The sequence below is a fragment of the Anomaloglossus baeobatrachus genome, chromosome 1 (assembly GCF_048569485.1).
Source record: "Anomaloglossus baeobatrachus isolate aAnoBae1 chromosome 1, aAnoBae1.hap1, whole genome shotgun sequence".
Lineage (NCBI taxonomy): Eukaryota > Metazoa > Chordata > Amphibia > Anura > Aromobatidae > Anomaloglossus > Anomaloglossus baeobatrachus.
The window spans coordinates 285,159,122-285,184,989 of record NC_134353.1 but is presented as its reverse complement, the minus strand read 5'-3'; the positions used below and the strand labels follow the sequence as shown (position 1 = coordinate 285,184,989).

The window sequence follows — 25,868 nt, the reverse complement described above, 5'->3', positions numbered from 1 at the left end:
GTGTATAATTATTGGCCAACTATTAGAATTATTATGCAACTGAATGAAACCCCTACATTTTTACATCTCAATTGTTTATTTTCATCTGTTAAAGTGAGAATAATATCCAAAACTCAAAATGTCAGATATGTATTTTGTACATTTAATAAAAAATAAAAAATATAAAAAAACAGTGACGGGCGTAACTACAGTGGGCGCAGGGATTGCCCCTGGGCCTTGGAGTCTAGCATAACTAAAAAGATTATTAATATCAGGTCTAGAATGAAAAGTCTGCAATCCGTCAATCTGTGTGCTACAAGGATTTGCCGATGCCAGAGCCGGGAACTTCGGTCAAGTATTCAATATACATACTGCCGGCCAGAACACAACTAGATGGGGTGCAACTTCGCTCAATACAAGCATGCATGTTGCATACTTGTTGTCATGTGACCGGCTCTGACACCAGCAAATCCTTGCAGCGCACAGTGCAGTTACATAGGATGAATATAGACTTTTCATTCTAGACAAGACAACTCCTTTAAAACACTTGATAGGTTGGGGTCCCATTCTAGATTTTGCATTGAGGCCCCTGAGCTTCAAATTACGCCACCTATCAGTGATGTTTTATTGCCACCCTTCTTTTCAATAACATTCATTAGCCTTCCATCCATTGAGTCTGGCAGTTTTTTAATCTGTGACTATCAACTTTTTGGGCAGCACCAACCAAGCCTTTAACTGTTTAGACAGGTGTACTGTTTTTTTTTTCACTATAAATATCCCATTTAAGAAGGTCCCACCAGTTTTCAATAGAGCTTACATCTGCGAGGAACGGACCATGTCCTCTTTCTTTCATCTTCAAATACTTTACTGGTTACCAAAGCAGGGACGTACATCAATGCATGCGATGGACAATGTCCTGCATAAAAATCATGGTTTTCCTGAAAGATGGAATTTTCCTGTATCAATGTTTGAAGAAAGTGTCTTCTAAAAACTGCCAGTAGGTTTAGAAGTTGATCTTGTGTTCATCTTCAACCTGACAAAAGATCAAACTAGCTCATTGTTAATAATACCAGCATCCCATCTCCACTTTGCTGGTGTCTGAGTGAAAATGGAGGTCTATGCGCACAATTGGTCCAACCACAGACCCATCCATCTGGTCTGTACAGGGTCACGCTTATCTCATCGGTCCATAAAACCTTTGAAAAATCTATGTTCAGATATTTTTTGGTCAGTCTTGAACTTTAACTACGGTGTCTTATTTAGTGGTGTCTCTAATCAGCCTCCCTTACCTTGGCCATGTCTCTGAGCACTGAACAACTTGTACTTCTGGGAACTTCAGGGACGTTGGAGTTCTGGTATAGGACAGCTCTGGAGGAAAATGGGTTCCTGCTCGCTTCATGTTTGATTTTGCTCAAATCTTTGGCAGTTAAATAAGTATTTTTTCTCTCAACAAATTGTTTTACGACCCGGTTTACAATTTGCAACAAAACTTTTGATGGTTCTGTGACCACTCTCTAATATCTTGGCAATTTCAAGAGTGCTTCATCTCTCTAACACTTTGACTTTTCATAGTCAGTTAAATCTCCTTTTTGGTCCATCTTGCCTGAAGAAAAGCTAATCTAATAAGTCTCCACACTTTGATAAAGCTAAGACCCAAGGATAGAAAGCATAATAGGGTCCTACCCAAAACACATGTACAAGGTCATAAAAGGCTGTGCTCACCCTGTACGGTTGTGTGACACACAACCAGTATTTAGACACGTAATCCAGTTGTGGCTACAGATTATCCCTGGCTTTTCAGCATGTGCAATCAGAAACCAAATAAAAGCAGCAGCGCAGAAAAGGTCCACTTTTATTTGGTTTCTGATGACACATTGATAAAGGGCATTTATAACCTTAGGCAGCACCCTTCTCATTACGCAAGTACACATCACCTGATATCCTTCATCCAATTAAGCATTCAAAATTTATACAGCTTTGCGCTGGAAAATATTGAAAATATGCATAAAAATTATGTGGTCAAAATACTCAGTTGACTAATAATTCGGCACATACTGTATGGGATGTATAATATGGTCTGAGGCATATTTAAAGGAGTTGTCAAACGCTGATGAAATTTTCAGCAAACCCTGCAGCTTGTTGAATTTCAGCCATGTACAGTCCTTGAAATAAGTATTGAACATGGCACCAATTTTTTAAATATATTAAATATATAATATATAGTAAATATATTTCTAAAGATGCTATTAACATGAAACCACCAGATGTGAAGAACCCATCCAATCCACATAGGCAAAGAAATCAAACCAGAGATGTCCATAAATTAAGTTTTGTGGGAATTGGAAATGACACAGGGAAAAAAGTATTTAAATTCAACACATGCAGAAATAGGTGAAAAACAAACAAAAGCAAACCTGCCACTTATTGAAAAATATTATCAGCTGGTTCAGCTGATAGCCTATAAAAAAAAAAGTGTCATTACCAAGGTGCACACAAGAAACATCTCACGATGGATAAAACAAGTGAGCTGTCTCAACTTCACAACCTTATTGTTGCAAAACATACGGATAACATTGGTTACAGAATTTCTAAACTACTAAATGTTTCAGTGAGCATTGTTGGGGTCATAATCCAGAAGTAGAAAGGTTATCATTTTACCTTAAACCAGCCATTACCAGGTGCTCCCTGCAAGATTACAGACAGAAGAGTGAAAATAATTATGAAAAAGTATTGTCCAACAGCCAGGAACCACCTGTGGAGAGCTACAGAAAGACCTGTAATCAGCAGGCACAATTGTTTCAAAGAAAACAATAAGTAATGCACTCAACCTCATGGACTGGATGTAACCTCACCACACAAACATCCATTACTGAACAAAAAGTATGTTCAAGCACTGGTAGAATATAAACTTTTCCCATGAGACCAACATTAAATTTTTTGAATACTGTAATACACACTATGTTTGGAGGCCTTTAACACCATACCTACAGTGTAGCTTAGAGATGGGAACATCATGGTGTGGGAAAGTTTTTCAACACAGGGCACTGGCAAACTTCATGTACTTGAAGGAAGGATGAATGGACAAATTTACTGAGACATTCTTGATGAAAATCTACCTCGATGATGAAGATGAAACAATGATGGACATTTCAACAAGGCAATGAACCCAAACACAAAGCCTAGAAAATTCTGAATTGGTTTCAGAGAAAGAAAATAAAGCTAATACAATGGCCTGGCCAGAGCCCTGACATTAATACAATAGAAAATTTATGGAAGGAAGTAAAGCTCAGAGTTCATAGAAGGTGTTCACGGAACAGGATTTGAAGAGTGTTTGTGTGGAAGAATGCACCAAAATCACACCTGAGCAATGCATGCAACTAGTTTTTCTATACAGGAGGAATCTTGAAGCTGTCATCACCAACATTGTACAAAGTATTAAATAAATTTCATTAAGCATGTTCAATACTTTACCCCTTTTTTTCAATTCACATTATTACAAAATTTAATTTATGGGCATGTAAGCTTTAATTTATTTGCCTGTGTGCATTGGATGGGTTGTTACTGACATCTGGTGGAAAAGTAATGTTAATAGCACCTGTATAAATATATTTACTAAAACTGGTGACGTGTGCAATACTTGTGTCACTCACTGTATAAAGAATACACTATTAGGATTCATCTGTGCTGGCGGAGATCAACATTCATCACTTGACCATAAGAATGTGAGTGGCATAGTTGTGATTGCATGTCGATTAAAGTCTCACCGCTGAGAACCTTGGGAGATGCAGCGGAGTGGATCTGAATCGTAATGATGTGAACATTACACACTACTAATATTTGGAATGCTACAGAGCTTGCCAAGTATTTCTTGAATGGTGGAAGACCACTTTAAATGGTACTGCTTATCCAAATAAGTGTGTAGAAAATGCATAGCCCTATTAGATCAGCCTGTATTCGGATTAATAAGGTATATATATATATATATATATATATATATATATATATATATATATATATATATATATATATATATATATATATATATATATATATATATATATATATATAAAAATCTCCAATAATGCAATATTGTTCTTTAAATCCCAAATCTGGGCCTATCTATATATAGGTCTACATTGTTGACTGATGATCTAAAGATAAGAAACTTACTGCTAGCTTGAAAAGAGAATCCTTCATCATATCAGACACTCCATAAATGATTAAGGTATTTTGGTCCTCAAACGCACTTGTTGTTATAGGGGCAAAGAAACCTTTGGCATAATAATGCAACATTTTCCACTTGCCTTCATATTCTATAGAATAATTAAAGAACATTTGATCTGGTTTGTCTCAATTATGCTGGAATCAACATTATATCACACATATGTACCATACTTTAATGACATGTATACTTTAAAAGGATTATGTGATCAAGATATAAATAATATGTAAAAGCCCTTTATTACGTAACACTTTATAAATCATTTAGTTGCTGGAAGAGCTTAGTTTGGAAGTTTTAGAGAAATACGTCTGAGTTTAAAGGGAACCTGTCACCACTGACGTATAAGCTGCTGCCACCACCACCGCGCTCTTATATACAGCATTCTAACATGTTGTATATAAGAGCCCAGGCCACTTTCAGAACATAAACACTTTATAATACTTACCTAACGGTCGTGCGGTGGGCCTAATGGGCGTCTCCGTTTTCCGGTGCCTCCTCTTTCGGCCATCTTCGTCCTCTTTCTGAAGCCTGAGTGCATGATGCGTCTACGTCATACACACTCGCCGGTCCTGCGTATGTGCACTAGAATACTTTGATCTGCCCTACTCAGGACAGATCAAAGTGCGCCTGCTCAGGACCTGAATGCCGGCGAGTGTGGATGACGTCGGACGCATCATGCACCGCGGCTAGAGAAGGAGGACGAAGATGGCTGAAAGGGGAGGCGCCAGCACCGGAGAACGGAGACACTCATATGGCCCACCGCACGACCGTTGGGAAAGTATTATAAAGTGTTTGTTCTCACAATGGCCTGGGCTCTTATAGACAGCATGTTAGAATGCTGTATATAAGAGCCCGGTGGTGGTGGCCGCAGCTTATACGCCAAAAAAGTGGTGACAGGTTCCCTTTAAGCTGCTAGTACAGCAGGGCATGCACTGCATACACAGATCTCCTGCCTCTTCATGCTGCTGACTTTTGGTCTTTGACTGACTGGTCACTTGTCTCAGTGACCTGCTTCCCCTGCCCAAGATTTTGAGCAGGCATTACATGGAGCTGTCTCCTCAGGGGGGCAGTCTTTACTAGCTTTACACACTAGAGGCTGAAATATTCGGCCATTCTTCTCTGCAAAATAGTTGCAGTTCAGCAAGATTAGATGGAGAGTCTGAACAGCAATTTTCATGTCTTGCCACAGACTGTCTGGACATTGACATTCAAACTGAAGAACAGCAACCCCACAGCATTAGGCTGCCACCACCATGCTTGATAGTCGGGATAGTGTTTTCATGATGTAAAGTGTGATTTGTCCACCACAAACAGTGTTTTTCATTAAGCCCAAACAGTTCAACTTTGGTCTCAACTGACTAAACCATTTTCTTCTACAAGCTATGATCCTTACATGACTTTTTGAGAACTGCAAACAGTACTTATAGCTTGCTTTCAATATTGGCTTTTTGTTTACAACTCTTCCATAAAGGCCAAATATGTTAAGTATACGACTAATCGTTGTCCTGTGGACAGATTCTCCCACTTGAGCTGTGGATCCTTGCAGCTACCACAGAGTGACTTGGCTGCATCTCTAATTAGTGGTCTCCATGCTTGGGATGTCAGTTTAGATGGATAGCTATGTCTTGGTAGGTGTGCAGTTGTGACATAGTGCTTCAATATTCGGATTGAACAAAGCTCTGTGAGATGTTTTTTTTATAACCTGACCCGGCTTTACTTTTCTCCACAACTTTATCCCTGGCCTCTTTAGTGTGCTCCTTTGTTTATATGAATGTTATCAAGCAGGAAACCTGTAAAGAACTCACAGAAGAGCTGTCATTATACTGAGAATAAATTACACACAGGGGGGGGGGGGGAGGGGGGACTCAATTTACTAATTAGGTGACTTCTATGGTGAATTTGTCACTCAGGATTTTATTCAGGGGTAATGAATAAAAATGCACGTCAGAATTTTCAGATTTATATTTTTAAAATATTTACAAAACCCTGTATGATTTCCTTTACATTTCACAAATACTTGAAACTTGGTGTTGGTATTTATCATATAAAATCCACAAAAAATACATTTAAGTTTGTGGGTGTAATGTGAAAAATTACACCCACAATGTGAAAAATGTGGAAACGTTTACAAGGTATGGATTCATTTTCCAAGTCACTTTTGCTTTATGATTGCACATCTCAACCTAGAAAATGCTATTATGAGCCATGCAATTCATCCAAGATTGGCTAGGATAGAACTGAAAAATGAGCTTTAACACTAGAACTACTGAGGTAGTCATTTTGACTACTTTGCACCATGTATTTCTATATAGGTGTCACGAGTCCAGTAGTTCTAGTGTTAAGCCTAAGCCACACGGCATGAAAATCGGAGCGAGTGGAATGCGATAAAACATCGCATTCCATTCGGACCAATATTAGCCTGTGTGTCAGCCCCCATGAGCGATTATTGTCTCAGCGCTAATCGGACCGAGAAAACAGTCACAGCATGCTGCGGGTGCAATGCGATCCTTGTTTCTCTCGCACCCATTCAAGTCTATGGGCAAGTAAAAATCGCACTGCACTCTCATTACACCGGTGTAATGCGAGTGCAGAGCAAGAATAGCAATAGCCGGCAACAGAGGAGAGAGGGAGATAAATCCCTCCCTCTCCTGTGCAGCGCCGGCCCTCCCCTCCTCAATGCGGGCCCGCACTCCACAGCTGAGGTCCGATCGCATGATCAGACGTCAGTCGCAATGACACTTGCATGACACTCGGCGAGTGTCATGCAAGGATCGCAGTAGTCCCCATTTGGCCCTGGCCATAGGTTGAAAATTGAAGCTCAGTGGTATAAAGGATAACAGTTTTAAAAAATGTCCAAGAATGAGGCAAACAGGTCAACTAGACCAAGAGACAGGTCAGATATGGCTTCTCCCTGGCTCGCTCCCCATGACTGACATGTTTTTCTAAATACACACACATAGGGAAAGACCTGCCATCCTAGGGAAGAAAGGCAGATATAAGCAGCCGGAAAGCTGCTTCTTTGAATAGCTAACTTAGCGTCTACTACAACGTCTCAAGTAAAATATTCATGGCTGCAATAACAAAGCCAGTCACCAATGCATATTACCTACTCTTGGAGCAGCATGACTCAACCATCAGGTTCCATTTAAGTAAATTGTTGAAGTGACTTTTTGTGGCTCCTTATGATTAAGGTGGGCCGATTCTCAAAAAAACCTGGATTTCAACATGAGTGCTTTAGAATTAAAGCAGCCAGGTTTGGCGCATTAATGTTCTGACAGATTCCCTTTATTTTCTCCTGTTTTCTTTGCATTGTATATGCCATGCTGAAATGTTGGATTCTTACGTACCTATGGAAGACCAAGATGGTGCTTGCCAGATATCATTTAACTGCCAGTAGAGGGCACCCATTGTAAAGCCTCGTCCATTTACAATTTCACTCTGACTACGCCTGTAAAATTCAGTCTGGAGCTTCACACATTGAGCCTGCATTACCTAGGGATGATGAAAACAGGTAGATTTGTTATTTGTCCTGGTGATTTCTATAATAAAATCAGGTAGAAAACCTGGGCTTGTTAAAGGACAATGTGAATTATAGAAAGGATCCATGATTGTATCAGTAGTGTTTACAGATGCTGTTATTTACCAATATTTGATTGTTTTCTGGTGTATGAAATAAAAGAACCTATAGAGATGCTAAATAGAAGAGACAATGACTTGTTTTAGTAGGAAAAATGTTCTCATTCTACTAAATGTGCTAATATCTACAAGCTCCATTATTGCAATCTACTAACTTTTACTTGACAATGCTACAGCATTTCAGAGAAAACTGTTTGTACCACAGACTGATTAGGGGGAAAATAGGAAAAAACATGCCCAACATGCCACATAAGCATGAATTAGTCCAGCATCACACTTCACGTATCACATTTTTTCTTTATTATTTTATTCAAACTAAGTTTTATCTCATACACTGCAGGAAACCATGGGAAATCATGGAAAAACAGAGGCCACCGATTCATAATTTGCATTTTCTTTTAACCCCTTCAACCCAGGGCGATTTTCCATTTTTTCCTCTGCTCCTTCCAAGAGCCATAACTTTATTTTTCCCGTCAATCTAGCCATATGAGGGCTTGTTTGGGGGACCAATTGCACTTTTGAATGACACCATTCATTCTGCTGCATATTGAACTGGAAAAATAAAAAATCCAATGGCGGTGAAATTATAAAAAAGGTGATTGTTTTTTGGGTTTTTAATTTACAGTGTTCACCATTTTGACAAACTGACCTGGTCAGTACGAGTTTGCAGATACCAAACATGTATAGTTTTATTTTTATCTAAAGGCCACTAAACACGCTGCGATCTCGCTAGCGAGGGTATCCGCCCCTGTCGTTTGTGCATCACGAGCAAATCGCTGCCTGTGGCGCACAATATCGTTAGGCCCCGTCACACATACCTTCCCTGCAAAGTCGCTGTGGCCGGCGAACCGCCTCCTTTCTAAGGGGGCAGTTTGTGCAACGTCACAGCGACGTCACACGGCAGGCGGCCAATAGAAGCGGAGGGGCGGAGAGCAGCCGAAGGAAAGACACGCCCACCTCGTTGCCGGAGGACGTAGGTATGGTGCTGTTCATTGTTCCTGGGGTGTCACACGTAGCAATGTGGGCTGCCTCAGGAATCATGAACAACCTGCATCCAGCACCATCAACGATAATCGGGATTAGGCTGCTTTCACACTACGTCTTTTTAACATGCGTCCTGAACGTTTTTTTGCTGCAAAAGCGGATCCTGCTTTTACAGCAAAAAAATGCATGCAAACGCATGTGTTACTTTGCAGAATCCTGTCACTAGATGTTTAGGGGCGGGCATTGGAGTCATGTGATCGGGAGTGAGGGGAACTAAACGTGCCAGACTGGGAGCCGGCATCTGACAGCTGCGAGGCTCGTAACCAAGGTAAGCATCGGGTATACTTGCTTGGATACCCGATATTTACTTTGGTTACAAGCGTCTGCAGCTGCTAGGAGCCGGCTCCCTGCACATGTTACCAACGTAAACATCGGGTAACTAAGATAAGTGGTTACCCGATATTTACCTTGGTTACAAGTGTCCGCAGCTCTCAGGTGGGAGAGAGAGACAGGAGAGGGAGGGGGAGAGACAGAGAGAGAGAGAGGAGAGAGATAGACTGATCACGGGGCTGGCTTCTGTGCATGCTCAGTAGAGCAAGCAGGATCCTGCCTATCAGCACGCCAGCGTTCACATGCGTTTGCGTGCTGTTTAGTCAGGATCCAGCAATTTGCAGAAGTTGGACGCAGCTCAAAAACGCTACAAGTAGCGTTTTTGAAAGATGTTAAAAAACTGCAAGTCGCTGGATCCTCACTATAACGCACGCAAACGCAGGTGAACGCATGTTAACATGAGTCCATTGCAAATGCATTGAAATGAAAACGCATTTGCACTGGATCCGTTTCTGCGTTAAAAAAACGTTCAGGACGAGTGTTAAAAAGACGTAGTGTGAAAGCAGCCTAAGACAGACCGGACAACGATCAAGGTGAGTATTTTTGATAGCGGTCGTTCGTACGTTTCACAAGCAACGACGTTGCTAACGAGGCCGGATGTGCTTCACGAATTCCGTGACCCCAATGATATCTCGTTAGCGATGTCGCTGTGTGTAAAGCGGCCTTAAGTGGTTAAAAAAATCCAGAAGTTTGTATAAAAGATAAAAAAAGAAAAATAATACCACTTTTGTGACCATTTTCCGAAACCCGTAGCATTCTCATTTTTTGGGATCTGGGGCTCTGGCTTTTTTTTTTGCGTCTTGAGCTAACTTTTTGACTGTACTATTTTTGGGTAGACGCAACGCTTTGATCACCTGTTATTGCATATTAATGCAATGTTGTGGGGACCAAAAAAACGTAATTTTGGTGTTTGGAATTTTTTTCTCTCGCAATGCTGTGTAGCAATCAGATGAAATGTTTTATGTTTTGATAGAGCGGGCATTTCTGAATGCGGCGATACCAAATATGTGTATTTTTTTTCATTGTTTTATTTTCAATGAGACAAAAAGGGAGAGTTTTGCATTTTTAAAAATTTTTTTTTTATTGATTTTACTAGTCCCCTAGAAGACTTTATGATTTCACTGTCTGATCATTTCTCCTGATCAGAGTAATGTTTCAGCATCGCTCTGATCAGCAGAAATGCTGCGTTCCTGTGAGTGCCAGCACTCTGAAAGCATTCACAGGAAGTGAGCCGGAACATCATCTAACTCCACGCTGGCATTCCAACACATTGGCGCCCCATAATCGCATCATGGGGCTAACGATGGCGGAGGGGGATGCAATCCCTGCTGGAGTGCATTAGATCATGCTGTCAGCGTTTGACAGCGCGATCTAAGGCGTTAAAAGGCACGAGTGGATCTCTGATCCACCCCTGTCCATTAGCCTCACATGTCTGCTGATCAGATTTTTTCTTGTTTGCTGTTATTTTCATAAAATCAATGTTTTCTCTGCTGCAGATTTAGAACTTATACAGGGCTCATAAATATACTAGACTACATGGCAGCACATGAAGTAGTGCTCTAATGCTGATTAACAGGGATTATCAAAACTACACTAAGCAGCCCAATAAGTGACACACCACTAGAATCAGGATCCCTGCCCCTACGCTATACTGCTCTCAGATTAGATGGCAAAAACCTGGCGACAGATTCCCTTTAAGACTGTAAAATAAAACCAGTCTTACTAAACGTTCCCTTTAGCCTTTAATAAGCTCCTGCTATTGGTGGTTACAGGTAAGTAGAATTTGATCTACACGCTGACAAATTATATATACTTTAATGGACCTATCTATATACAGTAAAATAGAAAAATATAGCAAAAATAGTGCCTATTTCAAAATTAAAATTATCAGCAATTCCAAAACCCATTGCTATACCCTCGCCAACACATCAACTATTAGTAACATATTGACACAAGATCAGTTAGTTGGAGAAGAAATCATGCTACCTGAGTCAGATATAAAGTGTCGTGAAACTGTTTCAAGGGATCAACGTTCCTTGGCATCTTATAGTGGAGACCGGCCTGGAACATCATCTGCTCATTTCCCGAATCATGATGTTGACGGTGATTACTGAAGTTGCTAGAGTAAGACCAGTCCTCAGGAGAAGACACCTAAGTAAAATATAACACATCATTACAAGAGTTCTACAGCCATGTTTACACAGCAAAGATTTGCTATACATGCTCCTCTAGAATTTTATAGCAATCTCCAGTGTAAATAACGGAATTCTTAATCATGAAGATTCATTGCAGAATTTCAAATCTAGGCCATGATGTATTCTGCTGGGCAAGGATGAAGGATTTTGCTTTGAATTCTAATCTTGGCAATACAAAGGAGGAAATCCACAGATAAATCTGCAATTTTATTTTATGTTGTGCAATTTCTGCAGATGTTGCTGCAGCATACCTGTCCCATGAGAACATGGCCTAATAAAACAACATGAACAACAAATATGACCCATGGCTAAAAGCGGTTAAAAGTCAGCATTGCACAAGAAAACCATTTTCAAATCTATACCAATATTTGGCGTAAAAGCGACATTGACACTTTGTAATGCGTATATGCGATTTCTGTTAGCTGGATGAAAGTTGGAATATCTTTTTTCTTAGAGAGGTTCTCCAAGTGAAAGGGGGGGAGCCAGCACTGCTTGAGAATGGCATGCAAAAATTAAAAGTGTAAATTCATTAATCCAACTGTACTATGATGCAAAATGAGAATTTTAGCAAACAATTGATCAATTTTTTGAGCCACCCCTGCCACGTCACGGCAAATCTCAATTTCAGGCTCGTATGTGTGTTGCTTTTATATAGTTCTGTTTATTAAAATATTTAGAAGGCCGTATGGCACAATGGTAAATTACACAATATAGAGTAGGACCACCCTATTAAGATTTGCCGTGACATGGCAGGGGTGGCTCAAATCATTGATCAATTGTTTGCGAAAAATCTCATTTTGCATTATAGTACAGTAGGAATGAATTTGTAAATTTTAGACTTTTTATTTGGTGCATGCCATTCATAGGCAGTGCTAGCTCCCCCCTCTCTATAGGTTCTCCAAGAATGTGATAAAATGACACCTATGATATAATTCACACTGCAGTCTGTTATAGCCACTTGTCAGAAAGGGCTGCAGACTGAAGACCTACAGCTCCCAAGATGAGCGGTGTTTCTGCAGTCTGTAACCCACTCTGTCACGTGACTATAATGGACTGTAGTGTGAATTATATCACAATATTGGAGAACCCCTTTAGGAAAGTCATTGAAATAGTTAAAAAATTTGATACGCCATCCCAAGAACTTGCCGAACATGATTTTGTATGTTCTGTACCTTCTCATCCACATCAGAGACTTGACAGATTCTTTAGAGAATCACAGTATTTAACATTTTTTCCTTAATATCTTTAGGTGACCACAGTGGCTACAGAACGGCAGAGGATCATAGGCAAACTTAGTTTGTACAAATAATGTAATAATAATAATAATAATAATAATAATACAGAGTACCACATGTAGGAAACAAAGAGCAATAAGTTGTCCTTTATTAAAGAGTTATTCTGATCTAGGACATTTGTGGCATATCTGCATGATATGTCAAATATCTGATAAATACTGATCCCACCTCTGGGACCTGGACCTCTCTCAAGTACTGGGCCTGATCTCACACCACCGGGAACTCAGAGGTGGTCGAGCATGTGCAGCTTCCTCCATTCTCTTCTATGGAAACTGTGGGTAAATTCCATAAATCTCTAATAAATGGGAAAACCCCTTTATTAATAGGAGAAAATATGTCTACATTAGTGAGGTTCCTCTATCTGGAAACATGACACTGTTAACAGTTCATCACAAGGGACTGAGCAGCCAGATCTGTAACAAATGCTGATGCTTTGGTGAAGAAGATGCCCAGTGGAAAAAGATATGTTTATTAGTGATGAGCGAGTACTAAAAAGCTCAGGTGCTCGAGGCTCGGGCCGAGCATCCCAAGATACTCGTGTACTCGGCCCGAGCACCGAGCCCAATGTTATCCTATGGGAGACCCGAGTATTTTTATGAAATGACCCCCGGCAGCATGTAGAAACCCTAAAAATGTCACAAAAGTCTCAGAAGAGTGCTCAAATGACATGGCAACAGCATGGGGAAGACCCCTTGAAGCATTTATCACTCAAAAGTCACAGCTGTGAACAATTTTGTCCGCGTTTTACGCCATTTTTACGGACTCACCAGAAAACCTTCAAAAATGACACGAAAATGAATTTTCATGGCGGAAATGTTAAGGGCACATACCCAATAGTGAGATAGAGCTGGTGTATGTTACTTTTGGAGATTACATGAAAGATTTTACGTGAAAACATTGTGTGGCACTCCGATGTCCCTGAGAAGAGACGTACATGAAGGCCTCTTGAGTCTAATGTGCCCATTTTGAGGAAGTGAGTCTTTGTAGTATTTTCCTTTGCCAGGGCAGTCCAAAATTGTGAGGTTCACCAATGCCCCTGCATACAGACGTGCATGAGGGCCTGTAAACCTGAAGTGCCCATTGTAAGGAAGTGGGTCTTTTGTAGTATAGCCCTTTGGCAGGACAGCCAAAAATTGGGAGGCTCCACATTGACCCTGGATAGAGACGTGCATGATGGCCTGTAAACCAGAAGTGCCCATTGTAAGGAAGTGGGTCTATTGTAGTATAGCCCTTTGGCAGGGCAGTCAAAAATTGGGAGGCTCCACATTGTCCCTGGATAGAGACCTGTTAGGTTCTTAGTGCGTCCGTGCTTGCATTTAAAAACCGCACGTGTGTGCCTGTTGGTGGCAGCGTTCAGGTGCACTTGTGTGCGTTTTGCACAAACTTGGATATAACGCACAAGTCTAGTGAATACACATCAGCACAGGACTGCAAAATGCGCAAGGGCGTTGGCAACGAACAAGGAAGTGGATGTGATGGTGGTGCAGGCAGAGACCGAGGTCGTGTGCAAGCTCTAATTTCGCAACAACAAAGGGCCACATCTACTCGCTTGCACGTCCAAATTCTTGGGGACCGCAGCAGTACACCGCTCTTGAACCAAGACCAGTGTCAACAGGTTGTTAGTTGGATAGCGGATAATGCTTCCAGTCAGATTGGCACCACCACAAACACTCTGTCTTCCACACGGTCAAGTGTCAGTAGCCGTGATACTGCACCGCACATTTCAGAACCTGATCCTCCTTCCTACCACCAGGCCGACTACACGTCCACGGACATTACTGATCCCACACTTGGACACTCGGAAGAGCTGTTCACGTTTCCATTCACACATTCTGGCCTCTCGCCAGCTCCTGTTGAAGTGGGCCATGACAAGATTGTATGTACAGATGCCCAAATATTTGAGCAGCCACGTTTTACGAAGTTGGCAACATGTCTCAACAAGGGGTGGACGATGATGAGACACAATTGTCAGGAAGTCAGGAGGAGGAGCAGGGTGCGGAAGAGGAAGACGACGTGGTGGATGATCCAGTAACTGACCCAACCTGGCAGGAGGATATGCAGAGTGAGGACAGCAGTGCACAGGGGGAGGGAGGCGTAGCATCCCAACAGGCAGTAAGAAGCAGGGTGGTGGCCCCCGGCAGACGTCAGGCAACCGTTCCCCGGAACAACAACACGACACAAGGTGCCTGTACAAATGTTAGGTCTTCCCGAGTCTGGCAGTTTTTTTTAATTTGGCTCCAGATGATTCTAAAAAGGCCATTTGCAACACCTGCCATGCCAGCATCAGCAGGGGTACCAAAACTAGCAGCCTGACCACCACCAGCATGATCAGGCACATGTCAGCCAAGCACCCGACTTTGTGGGATGTACAACAGAGTCGAGGAGCAGTGCTTGCTGATGTCACTGCTACGTCTTCGCTTGTTGTGCATGCGAGCCAATCCAATGTCCATGCTGCCCGCGAACAAGCCTCCTCCGGCCCTGCACCTGCAGTTGCCCACGCAGAAATAACACCATCATCAAGCACGTCCTTGTCCCAGCGCAGCGTTCAGTTATCCATTCAGAAAATCTTTGAACGCAGGCGCAAATACACTGCCAACGCCCCACATGCCACACTTCTAAATGCTAACATTTCGCGACTGCTTGCGCTGGAAATGTTGCTTTTTAGGCTGGTGGAGACAGAAGCATTCCGCGACCTGATGGCGGCAGCTGTCCCACGTTACTCGGTCCCCAGCCGCCACTATTTCTCCCGGTGTGCCGTCCCCGCATTGCATAACCACGTGTCACAAAACATCACACGTGCCCTGAACAACGCTGTTTCAGCCAAAGTCCACCTAACCACAGACACGTGGACAAGTGCTTGTGGGCAAGGCCGCTACATCTCGTTGACGGCACACTGGGTTAATATTGTGGAAGTTGGGACCCAGTCTGAGCGAGGGACGGAACACGTCCTTCCCACACCAAGTTTTGCAGGCCCTACCTCAGTCAGGGTTTCACCCACACTCTACAGCTCCGGAATGTCATGCTCCTCAGCCTCCTCCTCCTCCTGCGCATCCTCATCCACTTTACCCTCCACACCAGTCCCAAGCTGGAAGTGTCGCGGGCGGAGGAGGGGACGCTGCGCTCTCCCACTGCTCGGGTCCGGCTGCCGCTGCTCTACGGCTGCTGCTGCTCGGTGGCTCGAGCGATGGCCGGATCCCGGGGACTCGAGCGGCGCTCCTCGCCCGTGAGTGAAAAGGGGTGGTTTGGGTTTTGGGGATATTATCCGTGACGCCACCCACGGTTGTGGGGATTGTGTGGACACCACCGCTGCTCTGGACGGGGATCCCGGGAGCGGTGACAGGGAGCAGCTTTGTTGTTATTTCTCCCCTCCGTGGGTAGGGGGGTTGGTTGTCCCGGGGCCCGGTGATGAGGTAGAGATGGATGACAGGCGGGTTGCGGGGCCTGATGAGGTGCAGGGTCGCAGGGGCAGCGTTGTGCCGCACGGCACGGAGGTACTCACTCAGCCCAATGATGATGACACAGTTCACGGTAAAACAAGCGGCTGGATGGACGGGTCCCTCGGACGGCTGCGGTTGTTCCTCCCTGCAGGTTAGTGATGACTGTCTCTCCCTGCACCTAAGTTCAGTGTTGGTAGCGATGGGTTCCCACCGGTAACCCGCTCCCCGACCTGAATATGGGCCGGAGGAGCCCCTTTTGCCCGCAGGCGCTGGCCCTGGGAGACGGTTGCCCTTGGCGGTGGCGGTGTCTCCCCTTCACGGTTGGACGGTTGCCTTCTATCGGGACTTGGCTTTTTGGAAACCCGGAGGTCCCCTTCACTAACGGATTTGGCAAATTCACGGCGACTCCAAGCCTTGCCGGGATCCGAAAGGCCCCTGCCAATGGTGCTGGCTTCTCTTTGTATACCGGTCCGGTACCGCCGGGTCACCACCCGTCCACGGTCCTTACGGCAGACTCCAATCGGCCTCCACTGCAGATGGTCACCATCGCCTGCCAACCTTGCTGTCCTGTCCGGGCCACACACCCGGACCAACTTCAGGCTCTTTGCTGTCACTTTTCTCCTCTCTACTACTTTCCTCCTTTCACTTCCTTAGCTTAACTCTCACTGCCTGTGTTTTCACTCCTCCAGGACTGTGAACTCCTTGGTGGGTGGAGACCAACCGCCTGGCTCCACCCCCTGGTGTGGACAACAGCCCCTGGGGAAGGCAACAAGGATTTTGTGTTTTGACTATGATGTGCCTGCAGGGAGTGTGGGGTTTGTAAGTGTTGTGCTCTGTGGCCCCTGGCTTGTCCAGGGCGACACAGAAGCACTGCAGCACTGCCTCGGCGAAGCGGCAACAGGCTGTGCTGAAGCTAATCTGCATAGGTGACAAACCCCACAATGCAGAAGAGGTGTGGACAGCTCTGAAACAGCAGGCAGATCACTGGCTCACACCTCTGAACCTAAAGCCAGGAAAGGTCGTGTGTGACAATGGCCGGAACCTGGTGGCGGCTTTGAGGCGAGGCCAGCTGACACATGTTCCATGCGTGGCCCATGTGCTCAACCTCGTGGTTCAGCGGTTTCTAAAGTCATACCCAGAGCTGTCTGATCTGCTGGTAAAAGTTCGCCACCTGCCTGCACATTTTCGAAAGTCACCTACTGCTTCAGCCGGCCTTGCCGGCTTTCAGCACCGTTTGCATCTTCCGGCTCACAGACTGGTGTGTGATGTCCCCACGCGTTGGAATTCAACTCTGCACATGTTGGTCAGGATATGTGAGCAGAAGAGGGCAGTTGTTGAGTACCTGCATCACGTAAGCCGTCGGGAAATGGGTCAAACTCCACACATAACACCTGAGGAGTGGAGATGGATGTCCGACCTATGTACCATCCGCCAAAACTTTGAGGACTCCACCAAGATGGTGAGCGGCGATGACGACATTATTAGCGTCACCATACCGCTTCTCTGCCTTCTAAAATGGTCTCTGCTCAAAAACAAACATGATGCATTGCAGGCGGAGCGCGATGAGTTGGAGCAAGGAACAGTAGTGGGTGTGGGTGATAACACACAGCCCAGCCTCGTCTCATCACAACATGCAGTGGAGGACTATGACGAGGAGGAGGATGAAGACATGGAGCAACTCTCCGGCCAAATTGAGGATATGACATGCACACCAGTCATATCCTCTGTTCAGCGTGGCTGGCCGGAGGACAGGGTAGATGATGATGAGGAGGAGGAGGACAGCATGTTCAGTCATCGTGTTGGTCAGGATACTGAAGTACTGGCTGTTAAGAGTCTGGCGCACATGGCTGACTTTATGGTAAGCTGCCTGTCTCGTGACCCTCGTGTTAAGAACATCTTGGCCGACAATCATTACTGGTTGGTAACACTGTTAGACCCACGCTAAAAGGAGAACTTTATGTCTCTTATTCCCGAGGCGGAGAGGTCAGGCAAAATGCAGCAGTTCCGGAAGGCCATAGTCACGGAAGTAGGCAAAGCATTCCCCTCACAAAACGCTAGCAGCATAGGTCAGGAATCAGTGGACAACCAAGGCGTACAGCCGAGAGGGGCACAAGTCCAATCCGCCAGAGGTAGGGGTACAGTCTTTAAGATGTGGGACAGTTTTCTCAGCCCCTCATGTACCACAGCCCCTGAGGTGCGGGGTAGTGCCACAAGAAATCCTAAGTCTGCCCAGATGCTCAAGGAGTACCTTGCAGATCGAACAACTGTACTCCGACATTCCTCTGTGCCTTACAATTATTGGGTATCCAAGCTGGACACGTGGCATGAATTGGCTCTCTACGCCTTGGAAGTCCTGGCCTGCCCTGCCGCTAGTGTTTTATCAGAGCGTGTTTTTAGTGCCGCAGGTGGAATCATTACAGATAAACGCACCCGCCTGTCAACTGAAAATGCTGACAGGCTGACTCTGATCAAGATGAACAAGGGTTGGATTGGGCCAGACTTCACCACACCACCAGCAAATGAGAGCGGAATTTAAAGTTTGTAACGGGAATTTGCCATGTACCTCCACTCACCCATGGGTACACACTTCTGGACTTTGGATAATCGCTGGACTGCTCCTCCTTCTCCTCATGCGCCACCATGATGACCGTTACAATAGTTAGGCCGTTGTTTCAGGTATAACGACAGGAGACCCGCTCCTTTGCAATGGGAACAATGTTTTGAGGCCCTCATGCACATCTCTATCCAGGGACAATGTGGAGCCTCCAAATTTTTGGCTGCCCTGCCAAAGGGCTATACTACAATAGACCCACTTCCTTACAATGGGCACTTCATGTTTACAGGCCATCATGCACGTCTCTATCCAGGGACAATGTGGAGCCTGACGCTGCCACCGACAGGCACACACGTGCGGTTTTTAAATGCAAGCACGGACGCACTAAGAACCTAACAGGTTTTTAGGAGCGACAATTACTGAGAAGTCTGACACTATCAGGACTGTTTTAGACTGTGTACACCAGCTCCAGATATGGTGATGAAGGCTGGTATACGGTCACCACTAGGAATGGCTATATACCCTGCCTGCCTGCCTGTATACAGCTACAATAGTCCTGAGAAGGACTCTTCTGGTCACTAGCCTGTATTCCGACCTGGCTATACCCTGCCTGCCCTGCCTGTATATAGCAACAATAGTCCTGAGAAGGACTCTGCTCCTGTACTCCGACCTGGCTATACCCTGCCTGCCTGTATACAACTACAATAGTCCTGAGAAGGACTTCTGGTCACACTGTTTGCAGCCCTGCTACGGAAATAACTATAAAGGGCCGCAAACCTTTCCCTGAAGCAGCAACACTCTCCCTGCACTGACTGTCTGGATGGCTGTGTGCAGAGCACAGCGCGCCCGCCGGTATAAAGGCTCGGTCACGCTGTGCAGGCCGGCCAATCACTGCAATTCCACAACTAACAGGGCTGTGGCATTGCAGTGGTCTGCCAGCCAATCCCTGCATGAGGGCTGGCTCTCAAAAGAGCGCCAACATGCAGGGATGAAGACCACGAGTACAGCAGGAGTATCGCGAGATTACTCGGTCCCCGCCGAGTAGCCCAAGTACAGTGATACTCGTGCGAGTACCGAGTAGTGACAAGCATACTCGCTCAACACTAATGTTTATACCATGGTGTATACCCATCAAGCTACAAGACAACATCTTAGCAAATTTGTGCCACACTGCTACAATCAAGACTTATGCGGGCTTTACACGAGACGACTGATCGTGTGCTACATCGTCGGGGTCACGGTTTTCGTGACGCACATCCAGGATCGTACACGATGTCGTCTCGTGTAACACCTCCTAGCAACACAGTATCGCTCACAAATCGTGAGTAGTGTACTCGTCGCTAGGTTTCATATAATTGTTTAATTGAAATGGTGCCGGTTGTTTATCTTTTCCGTGGCATCACACGTTGCTCCGTGTGACACCATGGGAACGATGAACACAGCTTACCTGCGTTCCGCGGCACCCGCCGGCTATGTGGAAGGAAGGAGGTGGGCGGGATGAAACATCCCGCTCATCTCCGCCCCTCCGCTTCTATTGGCCGGCTGCCGTGTGACGTCGCTGTGACGCCGAACGTCCCTCCCACTCCAGGAAGTGGCCGTTCGTCACCCTCAGCGAGGTCGTCCGGAAGGTAAGTGTGTGTGACGGGGGTTAAACGAGTTTGTGCGACACGGGCAGCGATTTGCCCGTGACGCACAAACGACGGGGGCGGGTACGATCGATCGTGAAATTGCACGATCGGTCGTCTCGTGTAAAGCAGGCATTAGAGAGAAGTAATCTTTCAATCTTACAACTTTTTTCGCTGATAAGATATATTACAAAAGTTACTTATTTACATGTGTACTATTAGTTTATGAAATAAAAATTAAAACTGCAGTTATTCTTTAAAGAATGGTGTTAACGATATCCCGACAGAAATGCATAATATACATTGTTCCCTTTACATGATATCCGTGGTCATAAACCCATTCTCATCTGGTTCCCAACTTGTATTGTTTCACAATCCCCATTTTGCAGCAATAGGTTTTTTTTCTTGCTTGATCATCATTAGAATGATGCAAAATACCTTATATATTGTACTAAAGGATGGCCAAGACTGAAAGCCGTATTCTGAAGCTAGACGAGGTTTGGGGTATGTTGTCCAGTTCCAACAATCGGTCATGTAGTTGTAGTAATGAACATCACCATAGTGATTATCATATGGGTCTTTGGAAAGCCAATTTTCTTGTATTGTCTCTTTCCCATTGGTGGGACTTGAAGCAATGAAAGGACGAGTTATGTCCATCTGAGAAGAGATAATATCAGACAATAAGTAAAGCTTTTTTTTTTTTTTTTGGTGCAACTTCAGTGCTGTTTGACTTATATCCCATACTTTAGTGGATTTTCCCTTGAAATATCTAGTCAATAGAAGTTAGGGCAGCTTATTTTGTCCTCTGCCCCTTTCTCCCTCCAGCCTCTTCCCACATCCTCTCTATAGACAGCAGATGTAATCTGATCTCTCAGTGAAGATGGAAATATGGTAGGAAACAGGAAAAACGGGTTTCATGTCGTACTAAAAAGCACAGATGCTGGTATATTAAAAATGTCTCTTATTTCACAGTTCTACGCGTTTCAGAGACATGTCCGTCTCCTTCAGGAAAAAAGAAATCATACTGACACAGGACTGGTCCTATATAAAGGCATCCATACTGCCACATATACATCCATGACCTCATCGGCCCATATGGTTCAGAGTGGTGACTCATAGCCACGTGGAAAAAAACAATGTCATAAAGGAAAAAAAACTTCACAGGCTTCACAACACTAAATACAAAGAAGAATAAAAAATGAGATGAAAGGACAATGAATAAATAAAACAATTTGTTGAAAATAAATTGTGTATACTTTTTTTTGCAAAAAATTAGGTTTTTTTTTGTGAACAGGGAAAAAAAGGGGGGGGGGGGAAGGGGGTGACGATAAACAAAAGGAGAGGGCTCGGATGCGAACCCAGGAGGTTTGTGGTGAAGTGAAACGAGTGAAAGGGACCTGCACCTATCCATTACTCTATCCAGGATATTTGTAGCAGTGAAACACCTTCTCAAGGGAACCCTGAAAATCCCCAAGCGTTATTTTCCCCTCTAAAACTATATTTCCAAATGGAGATTCATTAAAAAATGAAGGGGAAAAAATATGTATAATATAATAAAGAAAAGAAAAGAAAAACTTTTATAAAAATGCTTGATATCAGTGTGATTATAACCATAAAAACTTCAAAAGGCAACTTTTATTAAAAAAAAACGACTTAGAACACAGTGGAATGTAACACTTTTCTTCATTATAAAAGTTTTTGTTATAATCATATTGTTATAATCACACTGAAGTTTTTATTGTTATAATCACACTGATATCAAGCATTTTTATAAAAGTTTTTCTTTTCTTCATTATATTATATATATTTTTTCCCCCTTCATTTTTTAATGAATCTCCATTTGGAGACATAGTTTTAGAGGGGAAAATACCGCTTATGTATTTTCAGGGTTCCCTTGAGTTGTTTCACTGCTACAAATATCCTGGGTAGAGTAATGGATAAGTGCAAGTCCCTTTCACTTCACCACAAACCTCCTGAGTATGCATCCCTCTTTTGTTTTTCTTCACCCCCCTCCTTTTTTTTTCCCCTGTTCACAAAAAAACCCGTAATTTTTTTGCAAAAAAAGTATACACAATTTATTTTCTACAAATTGTTTTATTATTTATTCATTGTCCTTTCATCTCATTTTTTATTCTTCTTTGTATTTAGTGTTGTGAAGCCTGTGAAGTTTTTTTTCCTTTATGACATTGTTTCTTTTCACGTGGCTATAAGTCACCACTCTGAACCAGATGGGCCGATGAGGTCATGGATGTATACGTGGCAGTATGGACGCCTTTATATAGGACCAGTCCTGTGTCAGTATGATTTCTTTTTTCCTGAAGGAGACGGACATGTCTCTGAAACGCGTAGAACTGTGAAATAAAAGACATTTTTAATATACCAGCATCTGTGGTTTTTAGCACGGCATGAAACCCATTTTTCCTGTTTTCTATCATATACCACATACTTACATGGGGCCGCTGCTGAATCAAAATGTTCATAAGGGGTTGTGACTGGCACAACCTCATCAGGTGAGTGAAATACTCTTTATTCTTTCAACCCTCATACCGGGTAAGGCTCTGTGCGCACTAGGCCGTTTTGCCCGCGGATTTACCGCGGATTTGCTGCGGAAATTTCTTGAGAAATGTCTGCAATCTTTGTGCAGACATTTCCCAGCAAATCCTATGAGAAAAAAAAAATAGCTGTGCGCACACTGCGGATTTTTCTCAAGAAATTTCCTTGAGAAAATTTTTCTCGAGAAACTTTCTTGAGAAAATTAGCATGTCCATTATTTTCCGCAGGTACCTGCGGAATACCCCTGGAATTTCACTTCATTCACTGTAATGTAATCGCGAAATTCCGGGGGTATACCGCAGGTAGCAAATGATGTGCGGTATACCCCCGGTATAGCCGCGATTTACCTGCGGTAATGCTCATCGCTGCCTGCGGTTCTGCAGGAAGCAATGTCATTATGCCAGGAAGAGGAAGCGGAGCAGAGTAAAAACACACGTCACACTCCCTGGACGCCACACAGAAGCACTTCCGTGCGACCTCCAGGAGCCCGTGCAGTCTATGTCCCGCTCCAGCCTCGCGGCTGCCTGCACTGCAGTGTGTCAGTGTCTGCCCGCAGTGTCAGCAGCTTGTCACGCGGCAGCGCAGGCAGACACTGACACCCTGCAGTGCTGGCAGCCGCTGGGATGACGATCGATGCTGTCAGGAGGTGAGATGAGGTTATTACCTGCTGTGACGATCTCCTGACGTCACCGCTGTCACTGCTGTCTATGCCCGTCTCGCGGGCGGCCCGAGACTGTCACTAGCGGTGACGTCACGGGCTCTCGCGATACTTCTGACAACGTGGCGGGCATTTAAGTCAGTGACAGCGCTGACGTCAGCAGTACAGGAGATGATCACAGCAGGTAATGATTTCATCTACGCTCCTGATGGCAGCGCTTGGCATCCCCTGCAGACCTGGGCTATTGATGTTAGCTCAGGTCACTGCATTGCTCTCCCAGCCAATGGGGAACATTCTGTTCTTCATTGACTGGGACAGCGACTATGGTATGGATCACCGTGCCCCCCCCCTCCTTATTGGATTACGCCGGACGTGGAATTGATTGTTCTTTTCAATAAATTGGTTAAAGAGGGAATGTGGAGAGTGTTTTTTCAAATAAAACTTTTTTTGTTGTGTATTTTTTATTTCTTACTGACTGGGTTGGTGATGTCGGGTATCTGATAGACACCTGACCTCACCAACCCCAGGGCTTGATGCCAGGTGAAATTACACATCTGGCATCAACCCCATATATTACCTCGTTTGCCAACGCACCAGGGCAACGGGATGAGTTGGGGCGAAGCGCCAGGATTGGCACGTCTAATGGATGCGCCACTTCTGGGGCGACTGTGGCCTATTTTTAGGCTGGGGAGTGTCCAATAACAGTGGACCTCCCTAGTCTGAGAATACAAGATCACAGCTGTCCGCTTTACCTTGGCTGGTGATCCTATTTGGGGGGGACCCCACGTTTTTTGTTTTAAATTATTTATTTAATGTAAAATAACAGCGTGGGGTGCCCTCTATTTTGGATTACCAGCCAAGGTGAAGCTGCCAGCTGTGGTTTGCAGGCTGCAGCCGTCTGCTTTACCCTAGCTGGCTACAAAAGATGGGGGGACCTCACGTAGTTTTTTTTTTAAATATTTATTTATTTTATGGCTAAATACAAGGCTAAGCACCCTTTAGTGCAACATGAAAGTCACTAAAGGGTGCCATCATAGAAAATGCCGGGAGGTGGGACATTATATAGGTCTTTCTCATCTATCTTTCTATTCATCTATCCATCTTTCACTCTATCCATTATCTGTCTATCGATTATCTATATTATTTTTTGCAAAACCGCAGGGACCAACCTGCAGTAAATCCGCGGCAAATCCGCATGCGTTTTTCCCCGCGATTTTTCCGCAGGTGCGGAAATCTTCAACTACCAGAAGTTTCTCAAGAAATTTTCTTGAGAAAAATCACTTTTCTAGTGCGCACAGAGCCTAAGACCCTATTTCGCCTTTCTCTCCCATCTACTGAAGGTGGAAATAAAGACAGACTTAGGCTATCTGCGCACACTGCGGATTTGTTTCTCCAGCGTAAAACGCACCTTCTGGCAGAAAAACTGCACCAAAAACGCATGCGGTTTTACCGCATTATGCTGCATTTTTGGCATGGATTTACCACGTTTTTGCCTGCGGTTTTGTCCTTGCAGTTTTTTAACATTGTCAATGGCAAAACATGGGGAAAAACGCAGAAAAGAAGTGGCATGCTACTGCTTTTTGCTTCAGAAATAATGCAGCAAAACCTGTAAGGATAAAAGATGCAACGTGCGCACAGCATTTTGGCGTTCTCATAGACTTTGCTGGAGAAGAACTGCATAAAGCTTATGAACAAAAACTGCACCAATTCTGCAGCAAGAGCCACAACAAAAATACGCAGTGTGCGCACAGGGCCTTATGTAGTTTTTGAAAGTGAATGATAAGAACAGAACAGGAAACGAAGGTGGAAAAAGCATAAGTGAGAAAAGATCTATTCTAAAGTTTCTTTTTTGTACTATTCATTCATAAAAAAAAAAAATAAAATAAATGATATCTCTAGAGTCTATTTGTAACTCATGTCAGATTAAGCTCAAAGGCTTGTTGGCTTCTGTCTTAAACATTGATGGCTAAGGCTATGTTCACACACCTTTTTTTACCCGCGTTTTTGGTGTGTTTTTGCTGCAGAAATTTCTTGAGAAATTCTTCTAACCTTTCTGCAGACATTCCCCAGAAAAACCTAAAGAAAAAAAAATAGCTGTGCGCACACTGCGTTTTTTTTCTTAAGAAAATTCTTTCGGTAGATTTTCTTAAGAATAAGAATGTGCATGTCACTTCTTTTCTGCAGCTAACTGCATTATTCACTCCACTGACTGCAATGTAATCAACAGGACTATTTGTTCAATGTCTTTTGAGTAGGATCGGATGGCACATAGAAGCACTTCCATGTGCATCCGATCCTACAAAAAAAACACATCGGATGTCGTATGTCCGCTCCGTTATT

General features: G+C 44.0%; 1 protein-coding gene across 2 annotated transcripts in view; it reads right to left on the bottom strand.

The window, feature by feature from the left end:
* MANBA (mannosidase beta) overlaps positions 1-25,868 on the bottom strand; it is a 124,381-nt gene that overhangs the window by 4,912 nt on the left and 93,601 nt on the right. For both annotated transcript variants that reach the window (XM_075350655.1, XM_075350663.1), the window contains 4 exons: positions 20,756-20,974; positions 11,198-11,362; positions 7,549-7,693; positions 4,150-4,292 (listed from right to left, as the gene is read on the bottom strand). In XM_075350655.1, the coding sequence (XP_075206770.1) occupies positions 4,150-4,292; positions 7,549-7,693; positions 11,198-11,362; positions 20,756-20,974 (672 nt within the window). The remainder of the gene's footprint in view (positions 1-4,149; positions 4,293-7,548; positions 7,694-11,197; positions 11,363-20,755; positions 20,975-25,868) is intronic.